The sequence below is a fragment of the Chironomus tepperi genome, unplaced genomic scaffold, assembly GCF_022539635.2.
Source record: "Chironomus tepperi strain 1889 unplaced genomic scaffold, CSIRO-AGI_Ctep_v1 contig_260, whole genome shotgun sequence".
Lineage (NCBI taxonomy): Eukaryota > Metazoa > Arthropoda > Insecta > Diptera > Chironomidae > Chironomus > Chironomus tepperi.
The window spans coordinates 903,984-920,714 of NW_027226382.1; the positions used below are offsets into that span (position 1 = coordinate 903,984).

General features: G+C 31.5%; 2 protein-coding genes across 2 annotated transcripts; both read left to right on the forward strand.

Annotated features, from left to right (window-relative positions):
- The first annotated feature begins 5,692 nt into the window (after nt 1-5,692).
- Nucleotides 5,693-6,746, forward strand: LOC139091727 (clavesin-2-like). Its single transcript, XM_070641886.1, has 2 exons — nt 5,693-5,893; nt 5,955-6,746. The coding sequence occupies exons 1-2, from the start codon at nt 5,764-5,766 to the stop codon at nt 6,716-6,718; spliced, it is 894 nt and encodes a 297-aa protein (XP_070497987.1). The 5' UTR covers nt 5,693-5,763; the 3' UTR covers nt 6,719-6,746.
- An 850-nt stretch (nt 6,747-7,596) lies between these two features.
- On the forward strand, nt 7,597-9,061 carry LOC139091746 (uncharacterized). Its single transcript, XM_070641914.1, has 3 exons — nt 7,597-7,979; nt 8,054-8,528; nt 8,602-9,061. Exons 1-3 carry the CDS (start codon nt 7,969-7,971, stop codon nt 8,890-8,892), a joined length of 777 nt encoding a protein of 258 aa, XP_070498015.1. The 5' UTR covers nt 7,597-7,968; the 3' UTR covers nt 8,893-9,061.
- Nucleotides 9,062-16,731: the final 7,670 nt, after the last annotated feature.

Below are 16,731 nucleotides of genomic sequence, written 5' to 3' on the forward strand. Positions count from 1 at the left end.
AATTTTGATTCCATTGCACCTATTGTGTAAATTTTTACATTCAACTGATCTTCTTCATTGCTGTTTAACTCATCGACTTTGATTTCAACAAATTCTAGATTGTGTTCATATTTTATCACACTTGCTGAGATAACCTTGACGCTTAAAAGAGCGATGAAGATTAAATTCAATAATTCCATGATTTTAATTACTATTAACACAATTATTATTTCCAAATTAATATAATAAATTTTGTTTAAAGTATAAATTCACTATTGCATTCGAATGGAAGCTTTTTGCAGGATTGACTCATTTCAGTGATTTGTACATATATATATATTCATCTCAGATGTATTATTATGTGTGTAACTAAGTCAAAACAAAATAAAAAAAATCCTTTCCGTATTTCACATGGAAACTAAAAAATAAATTAAATCACATGATGTTCTGTGTAATTTATAGACGTGACTCAATAGATCCTCAATGTTATTACAATATATGAAATTAATGAAAATGATTAGATGTAATTAATCAAATGATAATGTAATTGTTATCAGCAATCGTAGAAAATAACAAAAGAGAGAGAGAGAGCAAGGATTTTAAAATAATCTGTATTACTTAGTGATATACTTTGAAGTCTACAAATATGAAATGTCAGAGAAGTGAATCACAATTGATTTGTATTACTAGCTAGTAAAAACAATTTTTATTAAAAATGAAATTCTATTAAAATTTGATATTTGAAATTTTAGGATGATTCTAACTATTACAAGTATTCAGTACAACTTGATACACATTTTAGATTTTGTCTCATAATATGATTCTTGACCTTCCCGTGCGACACAAATGAACTGACCCTCTTCTACTAATGCCAAATAGAAGTCACCTTCATGAGGAGATCAAATGACGTCCATAGAGAATTAAAAGCTCGAAACGTAGCTTTATTCATTTTGTGGCTAGGGCGTATTTTATTTCCTAAAACTGAGATATAGTCCCGTTAAGTATGACGGACAGACATCATGATATACCCTGCAAAATTAGCAGCAATTTTTTAATTAATTGATAAAGGAAATTAAAATATGAATTTAATACAATTTGTTCATGTACAAAAAATTTAATTTTCAGCAACAGTATGTTTTTCACAAAACTTTCTTATTCATCTTCTTTTTCCATGCTTTAAGTAGAAGAAGAAGCACAAGAAATGGAAAACTTTTTTTTTATTTCTATTTTATGTGCGAACAGAGCAGAATGTTAATCGTAAAATGGTCAAAAGTCCTCTTTATTTCCATTCCACATATTTTCGGAACATAAACATTGTAAAATGAACCAGCTACATTCAATAGCCAATACATACGAGTCAATAAACTTTATAATCCCCATCTACTGCCAACATACATAAATTAAATCAATAAATAAACTTACTCTATTGGTGCGAACGATTTAAAAGCTTTTTTTTCTCCACTTTCTCTTCTTTCTCTCATCTTGCTCAATAATTTAAGTTCTCCTTTTGGGGGTCTGCTGTTTTGAATTTAACTAATTAGATCTGAATTTAAGTAAATATTTTCAATCTAATAAAATTTGTTTAGTTGTATCTAATTCATGGATCATGCGACATATCATGGCAAAGAATAATAAATTTTAAAACTCACAAAATACTTCAAAAATGCTGAAAATATTATATGTTATATTTGGAGTATGAAAACTTGAATATAAAAGTCGTAACTTGGAATACATAAACCTTTGGAATAACAAAATGATCCACATTGGCAATACATGAATGCAAAAATGACAGCTATGGACACCAAAGTCAGTCAAAACTTGACAGGAAATTTGACAACAAAATGACAACAATCAAATCTAACATCAATCTTACAAGATTTAAGACAATACAACACAAGATCATCAAATTAGTTCCAACCAGGTTTCTGATTTCCCTGGCAACCATATGGACGTCCAACAAAGGCTGCTTTTATTTGGTATTAAAAATAGGTTTAGAGGAGCCATTTAGCTCCTTGGCAGGCTCTTTTTTTGTGTCCCTCAGAATATAAGCCGAACCATAATATTTTCGAAAATCATCTGTTCAGCCCTTTTAGCCGTGGAATAATCTTTTAAGATTTATAATCAATTTGTAATAAATTCTAGCGATATAGAATTAATCTCAAAAACTCATAATTGAGCCCTTACACTTATGAGAGCATTTTATATAAAATATTAATGAGCAAATATTCTTAATTCATTCGTTTAGGAAATATAGAGCAGTTAACTTGAAATAAAGAAGTGAATTAAGTTTTATTAATTAGACTTTCTTTATTAATTTTTTTGAATTACACGACAGTGACAATAGAACTGCATAAACCTAAAATGGATTTATTCAGAAAATTAGTTTTGATATCAGTGTTTGTTATAGCAGTTAATGCTTATGCTACAAAAAGAGGCATTAATGATAATAATTATGAAACTATTGACACTGAAATGGTTGGAGAAATTGACGAAAATGGAAATCCAATCCTCAGAACAACTATTAAAATTGAAAACTCATTAAAAACTATTCGTGATAATTTCAATATAATGCGAGAGCGATTTATTGAAGATCAAGGAGATGTATTTGACGTTGTTAGAGATAACATTGAGGAATATAAAAGTTTTCGTGATTATCATTTAATGCTAAACAAAGAACAAATTGATAATATAAATGAGCAGTATAATGACGAATATTATGAAAGTTTAAAGGCAAAGAAAGCAGAAATAGAAGAAAGTATTGTAAATATTCAACTTGAAACAATGGATGAAAATTCGGAAATATCGGAAAATATAAGCATGACCGAAGAGGAATATAGAAATGAACTTGAAAAATTAAAAAGTCGCAAATATGACTTAACAGCTTTAATGACTCAACATTGTGACGATTGTGATGAAATTCTCAGAGAATATCAACTAGATGTTGAGCTTGCTAAAGTTGACAAGGATATAGCTGAACTTGAACAAAAGTTTTTAAATCAAGCTGAAGAAAATGAGAAAAAGTTAAAGGAAGTTAATACAGAAAAGGCTGGAGAGTTAATATTAAAATATTCACAGCTTGTAGATTCACTCAAAAGAGAAATTGAATCGTATAAGAAAATAGAGTCAATTATTGAGGAAAAAGACAAAATCATCAACGAATGGATAGCTTATTCTGAGAATATTGAAAATCTTAATATAAACACCAAATCAAAATTTGAGGAACTGACAAACAGTTCCTTCGATTTTCAGAAATTAATTTCAGGATATGAAGTAAGTGACATTCAATCGACTAAGAAAAGTTCAAGCTCATTTGAATGGATTCCTTTTGAAGAGAATTCAATGACATTACCAGAAAATGCAGTAAGTGGATGTGTAGATGTCGATGGATCTCCGCTTTATGTTATCCGTAAGAAACGAGGAAATACTTATTTACATGGAAAATATGCATTTTCAGATGAAAGAAAAAATGCATACGTAACAAATGATGAGAAGGAATATGGAATCTCGCAGTTTGAGGTAAAAAATGAGTTCCTTTATGGCACCAATCTTTGATCTAACGCATTTTTCTTTTTAATCTCTAGATATTAACTGCTCCAAACTATACATGGTGTGAAGTAAACTCATTTGATACAAATAATCTTGAATATCCAATTTGTAGTGCAAGTTATAAAGATTCTGTGATTCCAGGAACTTTGTTAGAAGATGGAAGATGTAGGATCGGTTTTGAATGGGGAATTAAGTTAGTTTCTGAGAATTTTTCAGTTTTAACTTCTGGACAATGTAATGATGAAGTGCAAAATTAGCAAAGATTAGATGTTAAGTTTAGATTATTTAAATTTGCAGAACTTGTGTAATAGCTAAATAATAAAGGACTATGGAACTTAAAAAAAATGAATATTTGTTCGCTTTATTTAATTATTTTTTAATTAGGCAGCGAAAAAGCAGCAGTGGCGTAGTAAAGAGTGTCGGCCTATCACTCTTACGACCCGGATTCGATGATAGGAAAGTTTAGTCGGGTTTGAGTCAGATTCAGGTGATTTTTCGCTGTTTCCAGTCACACCAACTCAGTTTGTGTATTCGAGACACAAATTGTGGCTAGATACTGGTATATCTTGGGTCATGCATGATTTTTGAGAGTTTCTCCAGAGTTTCAGAATTCTGAGGAATTTTTGATGAATTTCTGTTTCTGAGGTAATTTCTGAAAGATTTCAGTTGACTTTTTGATGGATTTTTGGCATTTCGTACGTAAAAAGCAGACGACCAATAAACTTAGTCATATAAAATGCGCAGTTTATAAGTCTTTTGATAGTCATTTCTTTTGTATTAGTCACAGTATTACTATAATTTGAATAAACATCTTTGTTTTTACTTATTGTGATTCATATCAACTTTACAAATATAATTGATAGGCTAATTATCTCTCATAGGATTGAAACGTTTCGTATTTTGTCTACTGATAATACTGTAGATGATGAGAAAATTTCTAAAACAAAAACATCCGATACTATTTCAAGGAGTATGTATTTTAATTGGATTCTTTATTAGTCTTCCATGGAAACTAAATTTATTGTATAGCATACAGATCCTGTTACGGACATATGATGTGAACTAGATGTGAACGAAGAATCCTTTAAAGTATTCACCGTCCAATGAGCATGCATCATTTCCAGATAGAAATGTCGAAAGAAAATTAAATTCCTATGAAACTTTGCAAGGCATGAGCTACGAATAAAGCAATGATGGACGTAACAAAGAAAATGCAATAATTGCAGGCCATGACTCTGAAAGAAGAAAAATGTACATCTGCAGAGGTTTATTGCAAATAAATTTAAGTAGCATCCCGAGCTGCACATCGCGGCAACGATAGTCATGTAACAGCCAAATTGCTGCTGTGCCAAGAAATTGATAAGGCAATTTAAAGCGGTTACCTTGTGGTAGTTACTTGACATTGATCTGTTGCTCGGAATAGACTTCTTTGACTCATTGATACCAATTTAAGGATTCATGCAAAAATGGAATCGAGAATATTGATCGAAGTTTACAGATACTAAGTTCAACTACTAACAGGTACTAGTTCAACTTTTAACTCCTTCCTGAAAATTTACAAAAAAATCGTAAAGAAGTGCAAAAACTAGTTTGAAAAATAACAACGACTTTTATGAGTTCTACTCCATTTGGCATTCCATTCTCAAATATATCAAACTTTGAGAAGTCAAGAGACCTTTTAAACGTAGGAGATAATGAGGAAATCATTGTAATGCAAAATTTGCATATTTAATAACAAAAACTGACCTATCGACTATTAAAATATTAAAGCAGTAATGGGTAATCTTTTATTTACCGCAGCACACCTTAGTGTTAACCTCGATCAAAAACCGAACTCGACATACGATTCTTGAAAATGTTTGAAGCACACTAGAATTCCGAGGCACACAGGTTGTTCACCACTGTATTAAAATGTTGCCTCTTGCCGAAAACATCCAAATGTATCAATTTGCTGTCACTTGTTACTGACAATACAAACCGAACGGGTAAAACCACGATTTCTATTAAAAATTAATTAAATGTCTTAGTAATACAGTATATACATATAGTCGCTCATTAAGGCCACAATACAATACAATACAAAATGTACTAAAATAACTTCAGGTGCTTACAATTAATAGTTCCATGTCAATATGTTTTTGGATAAAAATAAACCTGTTTACTCACATTTTTTTCTCCATCCATTCGCGCTGTAGCATTTGAACAGAATAGACTCATTGTTTAGTCAGTTGTATTAAAATGGATATTTCAAAGTTAGTTGAGCAAAATAAAGTTTTAATTCGTGAGAATGAATCAAGAAAACGTCAAGCTTTGGAGCAATTTAGAGATTGGCTTAAGAAACATCCGTTTATTAAGAACTGCAGACAAGGTAGGTTTAAGTGGAATCTGAAATATAAAAATAATTAATTAAATAATGACAAACATTACAGACGACAACTTCTTGCTGATGTTCTTACGTGCACGAAAATATGCATTTGATTCCACTGCCAAGACATTTGAAAATAATTTTCTGCTAAGAAAAAAACATCCAAAATGGTTTGATGATAATCCAACAGCTATAGAAAGATACAAAAGTTTAACACGAGCTGGAGTCATTTATTTACTTAAGGATAGAAACTCAATGGGTGAAGCAGTGTTCTGCGTAAATTCTTCTAAATTTGACATTGAGAAATTTAATGCAGACGATTCTTTTCATGCAACGTATATGACAATATTTGTGGCTTTAGAAGATGAAATTTCTCAAACAATTGGCTTAACTTATATCTTGAATTATTCAAATACGCCAATGTCATTCTTCTCGTTACATCCCGTAGCTGATGTTATTGATTGGGTTAAAAGTACATCAGCACTGCCCGCACGATTCAAAAAGTTCATAATCATTGGACTTCCACCATTTACTAATGCTCTCCTTAATTTAGTTAAAATGGCTATGACTGAAAAGCAACGTGACCGATTATTGATATTAGATACTTGTGATGAGCTTTGTCAACATATTGATCCATCAATATTACCTGAAGTACTTGGCGGAACACAATCAGAGGAAAAAATTATTGATCATTTTATTAAAGCAATTGATGACAATTTAGATAAGTTGAAATCGGCTAATAATTTTGAAATCGACGAAATTAAAGCAGCAATTCAAGATGAAGTGAAAGATACTGTCGGAAGCTTCAGAAAATTGGATATTGATTAGATTTCAATGACAAAGTGACAGAGTTGGCAATTTGATGGTGATAAAAGACAAAGCCCGTAGAATATCATCTATCATCGGGAGTCAACGGCGACCGACGGCGGTTGTTGATACTTTCCCTGGCAGCAGACAGTTGACACCGGTAAACGGCCAAAATCACCGACAGCGGCTAATCGCTGTAAATTGTCGATCGTAAGAGTCAAAACTGCTGAAAACAGCCGATTGCCAACTCTGCATAGACTTTGTTCTTCTTAATTCTGTCAGTAAAGGTCATTGATTTACAGGAATTGTTTATTAAAGCAAAAACATTTAATTTACTCATATATTAGTATTTTCGTGCTTTTAATCCTATATCTTTGATTTATTTTGTAGGTAATTATCTGAAATTATCGTAATAATGCAGTGTTGTCCAAACTGTGTACCCCAGAACACTAGTTTGTCGCGGATTTTTTTTAATGCAATGAACCATGTTCCGTGTCTGTTATTTTTGATGGAGACTTACAACTACGGTCTTGAGTGGATGAATATGCGCTATAACTAGTAATTAACCATCTTAGCATCTAGAAATTAACTTACCATTAACTAGTCATAACGACATTAAATTTGGACAACACCGCAATTATGTTATTATTCTGATTTAATTTTTAAATGTGTATGGGGATTTTATAATAATCTATGACTTACTCAAGGTCATCTTGAAACCATGTACAGTGCTCAAATACGAATCTTTTTATAAATTTATGTTTGTAATGCTATAAAAGAAATAAATGTTAAATTTTTTATGAATTATATCAGTGTTGTTTAAACTGTGTGTCGCAGTCCACTGTTGATTTTTTTTGAAGATGCTATGAATCGCATGCTGTCTTGATTTACGACCTTAATGTGCCACGACGTAAAAAAATTTAGACACTACTGGATTACATCAATAATTTTATGGCACATGCCATAAACATTTTACATTATTTTACAAAGTTTTTATGGCATAAATAAGAGTAAAATAAATCAGGTGTATAAATTCACATGCTCAATTAATGAATAGATTCTTAATATCAAGTACAATAAATAAATGTCTGATTTAAAAATTCTTAAACAATTCTTAACTCCAACAAAGACATTAAAAAACTATTTACGCACAGTGAGCTAAAAATAATATTTAAAGCATGTCGCTCAACATGTTCATCTGCATGAAGAAAAAGTTTCAATGCACTTGACAATGAATTTAATGAAGTAAGTTGAGAGAGAAAACATGACAAATGAAATTAAGGTAATGATGATGATAATTTCATAGATTGAGATGGAAATAAAATAAGTAAACTGAAATAAAAAAATCCACTTCAGTTTTATATTAAGCACTGTGAGGAGAACAACAATACCGTACTTGATGGAGAGTAAAGGGTTTTTAACAGATAATTATCAAAATTATGACATCAACCGCGGAATGTTTGGAGGACCCGTAAATCCATTTGCTGGCTATTCTGTCACCAACAAGTTTGCAACACCTTATCAATTTCCAGCTATTTCTGATTCAAATATATTTTCACTCGGTGGTGGAACATTTGATCAGTCATTTCCACAATTACATGATAGTGCTAATGGATTTGGATTAAAATATGGTAATGGAGGTGGTGGAACGGGCTATGGACATTCATCAATTGGAGCACAATCACACTATAGTCATCCAATGATGTCAGGCGGAAAGGGTGGAAAACTGAAAGGTGCAGCAGTGTCAGCATTAACACTGTTAGCATTTTTATATTTCCTTAATCTGTTACAATCGTGTTTGAAGGATCAAATGGAAGCCATGAATCCAACTGTAAATGAGAGAAAAATCCAATTCTTTTTTAATTGCTGACAAATGAATTTTTTTTACTGTCTATATCTCGTAGGTGATGGTTATGTCTGCTGGTCAACGTGCAGTATTTGCTCGAAATGAAGAGAATGATGCGAAAAAACGTTTGGATCAAAATTATGAAAATGCCCGCTCGGACGAGCTTATAGAATATGCAGACGATGAGGATTATGGTGTTAGTATGGATGATGGTGCAATGACGGCAACAATGACAAAGAACCACAAGAGGATTAGAGGAAAGCAGCAGCATCAACAAAAACGACATAAATTGAAGGCTACAATCGGACCAAAATTGCAAAATTTACAGTTGTTACGCAGTACATTGTAAAAAAATATTTGCATTGACAGGAGTAGAAAATGGATTATTTCTTTAATTGTAGCTGGTGGATATGAAATTGAATGCAAGGTGCTGAAACTCTAAATTAATGTTGTTCCTTAAGATTATTTATTTCTAGAAGTAATGTAATAAATTCAGATATACAGCTATGCTTAGCACAAGTTTTGTGAACCCAAATTAAATGTTCGCTTCAATAAAATTGGAGCCATTTGGTGTAACAACTAAATTCCATCGTAGTCATAATGAACCATCATTAGTTAAATGATTCTCCTTAAATTTCTAATTCACTAATTTCCTTTCCATTTCCATCGCAATCATCTCGTCTAGAATAATCGAAAACTCAAACAAAAGGAAAAAAAAAAAACTAAATTGAAATTGAAGCTTGGATATAATTCATACATATGTAGCATAAATACGGTATGTAACACAAGTGAGAAAAAGAAATGTAGAAACAGTTGTTGGTTCCGCTGCGGAAGCTCACATTTATTGTCACGTTTTTTGATACACAGCACAAATTTTTGTTTCTCTTTTTTTTCTTCTCATTCAACCATATTTTATGCTCTGTGTGTATAGAGTAAGCAACAAAATATTGTAGATGTAATGTAATGCATGTATTTATGACAAACAAACAGACTCGGCAAAAATAAAAATTTTTTTCTTTCTATCCGGGTTAGTTACTCATTTGGAAAATTAATCTGCAACATGCTGTAATAAAATATCTTTTCTCTCTCATTTCTTTTTATCCTCTTCCTGTTTTATATCGCGCTTATTTTTGTGTAAAATTCTCACATATTAAAGCATTATTAAGCATATACATACTTAAATATGAAGTACATTAAGAATTATGATCTCATTTTGGAGATAGTCTCGCTCTTTTTACAGATTTTTTCAACAAACACCTGCGACGCTTTTGAAAATTTCCAAATATTTCTTTCTTGCCTTCTATTAAGGTTTAAATAAATTTTTAATCCATTTTTACAATGTCTTGTGAAGCTTCGAAGATTATAACTTCTCTTTAACGAAAAAGTTGTGTAAAGGAAGCTTTAATGTTTTTTGTTGAGAATTTGTATTAGATGATTAAAAAGCTGGATTTCCCTAACATACGAGCATATGCTTAATATGCATCTTATGGTACCAATAATGAAATTAACATGCTCTCCAGGCAATCCAATTAGCATACTCTACAGGTACCGTAAGCTCATTGAACATATACTCACTAGGTACCAACTTACAATCTCATCGATCTCATTGAGGGCTTGGATTCTGAAAATTTGTATGCAAATAAATATTTGAAGCTTTACTGTTAATCATCAGGTCATTTTATTTATTTATTCACTTGTTACTTAATCTATTGCAATAGCTCATTTAGCTATTCAAAATTTAAAATCAATAAATAATTATACTAATAGCGTTACTTAATAAGTAAACAACTCCTTACTCGAGCAGAACAATATGTTAATACAGTGACTTAACGGTGCCCTAGCGGACACATTGTGCTGTTTGGAATTTCACACATTTTTGAAAAATATCTAAGAATTATTATGACTCGATTGACTCATCGCACCTTAAAAGCCATAAAATAAAACTATCTTCAGGCCAACTTGGTAAGAAGCCTGATTATTCGCCAAATATTTCTGGATAATAATTTCCACTTTAGTAGATAACAAATGACAGTTGCTATACCGTTTTAACAAAAAATGATCCAGAGAATTAAAAAATTCTTGCAATAAATTTTGGTCTATAAAGTCATTTGTTACCAATTTCCAATAAGTTCTTTAACATTCTTAAAAACGGAAATAAAAGAGGATTTTTAAAATCAGAGCCAAATTCTTAACAAAATAAACCTACACAGACGTTCATGAGAAAAGAATGTGCAAAAAATCAGAGATAAAGAATCACATGACATAAATCTACATAAGCCCAATATGGATGTTAAGTAGAGTATTAAGAATCCATAAGTGGAAAATGAGAAGATTTTCTGTCATTTTGTTGTCGCTTGAAGCGTTAAATTGAATCGACAGCTATAAATTTTTTTCTGTCTTACTTTCTCTCACTCACGCTGACTGTCTAGTGCGATTGCATAAATTGAATTTGGGAAAGTGGAAAAGAATTTATTGCAAATGACTTCTCATGAATCTGTGAGGATTCTCCTTTGGATTGGAATTCTAACATCGATGCGAGTCTCTTCATAATTTGGTGAAAATATTGCGCGATTTTGTTCTTCAATTTGCTGTGCTTTATTCCAATCACTAGCTCGATCAGTATTGAAGCCTTCTTGTAGTATGTCGTCCATATTTTCAAGTAACTCCTCTCGGGCTGTTGATGGGAAAATCTGAAAATTGTAAGACGTTAATTTAGGGTTCGTGTAAAACTGCAGGACTTCAGCTTTGGAAAAATTATAAGTTACAGCCGAAAACAGCAGGCTTGTGTATCTAAAATGCAGGAAAAACAAGCCTGCGGTTCTCAGCCTGAATAGCACAAATCGGTTAATCGATCAAAACTCCGATTCCGAGTCAGTGTTGCTCTAACTTGGTTTTAACCAAATCCGGCAACATCGGATCGATTAACCGACTTATGTAACTCGTGTTAATCCACATAGATTAGTTATTCTCAAATTCTTTTTGTTTTAAAGCTCTGACTTCACAACTGTCCCGAACAGCACAACGCATTCGCTAGGGCACCACTACGATGCAGTATTAGTCGCCTTGCCGACCGCTTTTGACTCATTTGTACGGTAAATAATGAAATTCTCGGATTGTGCCGCTCGGGTTGAATATCCCAACTTTTAATTTCAGAAGCACTATGACCCATTTCATATCACTAGAGATTTCAGTAAAGGTAATAACAAGCCTGTTTACTTACAGTTGGAAAGAAGTAGTAAAATTTCTCATATAAAGTCTTCAAAGCAAGGAACACGAAAAATATTATTGCAAATTTGATAAAAATTTTCTTCTTCTTTTTCAGTTTCTTCTTCTTCTTTTTCTTAAGGAATGAATACTTCCGTTTCCCAAATAATTCACCAGAATTAATGCTACAAAAAAGTAAAAAAACTAAAATTATTAAGGAATTACTAAATTAAGGCTGATTTCATACAATCCATTGTAGTCTTCAGCTTCATCGTCACTTTCGTCTGTCTCACATTCAAATGGATTCAGCATACTAAATAGTGAAAAATCCTTCTTCTCATCACTATCAACATGATGAATTATGTATTTACTTGGCTCTGTGAGTTTCGGATATAAATGATTGTACAGATGTGTTAATAATTTTGATGAGAATAAATCTTTTGGGAAATTATCCAAATGTGCTGTATATGGAAGTGTTGTTGTATCGAAACCCTTCTTTAGTGTCACTGGTACTGGCGGTATCTGATTCACTCGGTATAAATTAGAATAGTAACTTAATGGCATTCCTGGTAGCGATGGATTTGCTTTCATTTTTATATTAATTTAAAAGCTGTTTGCAGCTTCTTGTTAGATTGAATTATGAAAATGAACTAAGAGATTGAAGGTGAAAATTTTGTTGCTATTGCTTTGGGTCATGGAGTGTTGAGCATGTGCTAAGTATGAAAAGTTTTACTGTAAAGAACTGAATTTAGCACTCTTGGGGTAATCATAATGTAGATTGTATTTAATTGAGCGATTACTTTGTACTTAGAAGCTTTAATTTTCTTTATATTATGGCCTGAACAGTACAATGTGTTCGCTAGGGCATCGTTATGTTGCCATATTAACGTTAAGATGCGAAATTGTCATAACAGCACTTACATTCTTTGCTGTCTATACAGATTAACTGTGAACCATGTCCTTCCTCAGATGACACCTATAGCAGGCTTTATCGTCGATTTGCGTCTGCCAATTACCAACACCAAATGCAATACTGTCTATATCGAAAGCTTCCTTCCAAGAGATCGTTGGTCATCCACAAGCTCAATCCTACACTTATCATGACTGTACAGTGAAGAAAAATGCGGTGTCCAACTACATAGACAACTGGTCGGTTATAACATAGTTTATAGAACGTTCCTGGTTTAATATAATTAAAATAATTTTATCAAATAAATATTTATATATCTTTATATATGAAAATGTCATTAATCGATAATGCATCATACGGTCATGGGTTCAAGCCTTGGCGAACGAAATGTAGGTTTAGTTATTAACTAGACCAGTTCTGATCAACCTTTTTTCCCGGCACATCTAGGTCATAAGCTTCAAAAACTGCATCACCACATTCGCCCCAATCCTGCACTTACTAGACATTATCTTAACAAGTTGTCTAGTCGAGTTATTAACTAGACCAGTTCTGTCCAAATTTTTGCTTCTAACTGCTCACCACTTAGAAAAGTTGTCTAGTTCTTTAAATTTAGAAACTTTCCTACCTTTCAAATATAAATACTGAATGACTTCTTTGTTGACATGCTGATAACCAAAAATTTATTAAATTCTATTCTTTACCACAAATTATCACAACAATTAATAAGATAAAATCCTTATCCAACTTAACAGTCGATAAATTTTTAATTATTATGACCACTTGAAAAAATTCTTCAAGCAACAAAACTTTATCTTTCTCGATTCATTAAATTTAATTGAATTAAGTTTCTGAGTAAGCTTTGCAAAAAAAGAAAAAAATAAAAAGTTTTCGCACTAATCAAAAACTTTTCCTTCCCAATATCTCAAAATTAGTCAATTGCCAGCAAATTCAGCAAACATAAATGAGTCCAAAAAGTGAAGATGAATATTTTAGTGCTGATAGTTTGGAAAAGTTTCAAGAACCGATAAATAAAGATTCGATAAAATCGAAAAATGTTGTAAAGCGAAAGAAACGTAAAACGTATAGTGAATTGAATCAAATTTATGTGCTTCGTGAGTTCATGAAAATCCGAACTAATAAAATCAAATCAAACTCTGATGGATGTGACGTAGATGAATCAATAAAATATCCAACGAGAAATCCATCAAACGAAAAAGTTGATGAAAATTTAAAACGATCGAGTGTCCTTACAGAACAGAAGCAAAAATCAAAAATTCCACGCATATTGTGGTCAGAATTTCTATCAAATCAGTATAAAACTGCTCAATCTGCATCACTTGACAGTAATGAAAATCGTAAACTACGAAATCGAATTGAATATGGACGAAAAATGAGTACAATGAACCGTATTAATCAACAGTGCCAGAAATTGTATAAAAGAATCAGTAGCAATGAAAACAGCCATACAAACAACGTTTCAGACAGTAAAGCTCCTAAAAGTGTTCCATCCATTATTAAAATTACAAAGAATGAATCTAAAGCATTGAAATCATCGTCACCGTCGAAGGATGTGAATAAAAATGAAGAACTCGAAATGAGACTCGAGTGTATGGAAATTCGGCACCGAAATGATCGAAAGAAGATAGAAAAGTTGAAGAATGCTTTGATAAATGAAAGAACAGTTTCAAAAGAGCTATGCAATGATACAGCAGTTGAGTGATAAATGAGTAAATTATTTGTTAATGATACTTCAATAAAATGCATTTAAAATGATTGCAAATGGTCTTTGGAAGTAACTTTTTGTCGTAGTGGGAATATGTTTTGACATAAACAGGTAAAGAATCCACAAAAATGATGCAAAAAACTATTATCATTGATGAGAATATGTCAACTGTCAATTAATATTCAAATTATATTTGCAACTGCAATTAGTTGATTTTCCCCTTTCATAGTTGTTGACCCTTTCATATAAATATTTTAGTCTGTTTTCTAACTTCAAACAATAAACATCATTATTACTTTAATCCGTATGGAAGTTCTTTAATTATAATTAGTGGTAAATAAGCAATGGATGTTATTTGGTTCATTTTTAGTCAAATAGAGGAAAAATTCTCAATTTTTACATAATATTTCATTTTCAAATGTTGTCCTTCAAACTTTTAGGGAAGAATTATTAGAGCTTTTAGACTTTCAATTCAAACCAAGCTTTACAGAGTTAGTCCATTCAATGCATTCATCAAGTTCATTCGATCAATTCACTTAAAAATTGCCCTTTTTAACTTGCTTGTAAGCCAAGAAAATATAAAATTTATGTACCAAGAGTCAATTGGCAATAAACTTTTGATATCAAAAGAATGATTCAAATTGGCAGAAATAGTTTTTATGCTGTCTCATGATTCCAATAATTCATTCAACAAATGAATTATATTTCTAAAAGCAGGGAATGAAACTTGTTATAATAAAATCCAATTGTCAGCCATGGATTATCCTGATTACATTTATTAAATATACATTGATACACACATTAAGCTGATAATTACACAGTGTAATTAATATTCAATTAAAATTACTTTAAAACTTTTTATCTCCTTATTCCCATTTTCCTTTTTCAATCAATAATACTCGGAGAACAGAAATGTATGAAATAATTGTATTCAGCGCTTCCACATAACTCTTAAAATTTATAAAGAAAAATTTTCCAGCTTTTATGCCAACAGCTTTCTGTGAGCGTAAAGTAATTAAAATTAAGAATTTTTGCAATTTATGTTGCTTAATTTCATTCCATGACATTAATGATATTTCATTTCCAACTTTATATCCAGCATCCATTAATTTTGTTCCATGATGTGAGAATAGAAAGAGATAAATTTGCATAATTACTGTGAGTGTGCCAATTTTAAGGAGAATCATGTACTCATCTTGTAGCTTAAATGAAAATAAAAGTTGAATTTAGAGATTTAAAAATTAAAAAATTAATAAAATTGTCCTTTTTTGGAGATCATCCCTGATTGCATATAGAGCTATTAGAACTTTCGGCAATTACGTAACTCAGGGGTGTTGGGGGAGTAGACAGTGGAGAGACGGAGGACAGTGTAGAGAGAGACAATGAAGGAAGGGGGACACATGAAGGACACAGTAGTGAGACAAAAGTTGGAGAGACGGAAGAGATAGTTAGAGAGACTGACAGTGGTAGATGTAAGAGAAGTGGAGAGACAGCGTTACGTAATTTCCGAATGACCCCTTCATGACTCTCCATACAATAAAGCTCTATCCATAAACATAAATTACTAATGACTTCCAACACTTACATTAGAAATAAGAAACGCACAAAAGCACATAACAGCAATCATTATTAAGTGATACAACAACAAATAATATCTTGTCATATCCTGAAGCATTTTGCTTAATTCTAAAGCAATTACATGATGCTTTATAATGTCTTTTAACGCTTCCTTAACGTCATTGTCATTAAATTTTGACAAATTTTCATTTAATTTTCGAATTTTAATGCAGACAAGTCCAAAGTATGCTGAACAATAGTTGCTGGTGTTTAGAAAATAAAGATGATCCAGGACATATATGAATGTGACGAAGAAGTAATTTGGAACCGATAGAATTGTATAAATATGGAAAAATAAGGAATCTTTCCAACCAGTTCCAAAACTAAAGGAAGGTAAGTGAAAAATTAGTAAAATGACACCTTTAAATTAAAGATACTTACTCAACTAGAAGGACTGTCGACTTCTCGGTACTTCCATACAAATAATATTTAAGTAAAAACAATGATGTTGGAGCTACAAAATAAACTAGACCAGTAATATGCATATTAACGTGATTAATGAACGAAATTCTATTACAGAACTTTGATGTCTTATCACGTAATTCCTTCCATTCCTCAAGCTCATCATTTTTGTTCCATTCAATTTCAAGCATTGCCTGAAATCTTTTAATGACTTTGAAGAAAATCAAAAAATTAAAAAATGATAAAGTTTGTTGCAATACAAGAAGAACTTCTGGAAAAACAAAGGCAAACTCTCTCGAGTCTTTATTAAGTACTGTTTTTATTAAATAATG

Coding starts and splice junctions, on each gene's coding strand:
- LOC139091746 (XM_070641914.1), top strand. Junction 8,529..8,601: donor TGGAAGCCATGAATCCAACT/GTAAATGAGAGA, acceptor TATATCTCGTAG/GTGATGGTTATGTCTGCTGG.
- LOC139091727 (XM_070641886.1), top strand. CDS start 5,764: ATGGATATTTCAAAGTTAGTTGAGCAAAATAAAGTTTTAATTCGTGAG. Junction 5,894..5,954: donor TATTAAGAACTGCAGACAAG/GTAGGTTTAAGT, acceptor CAAACATTACAG/ACGACAACTTCTTGCTGATG.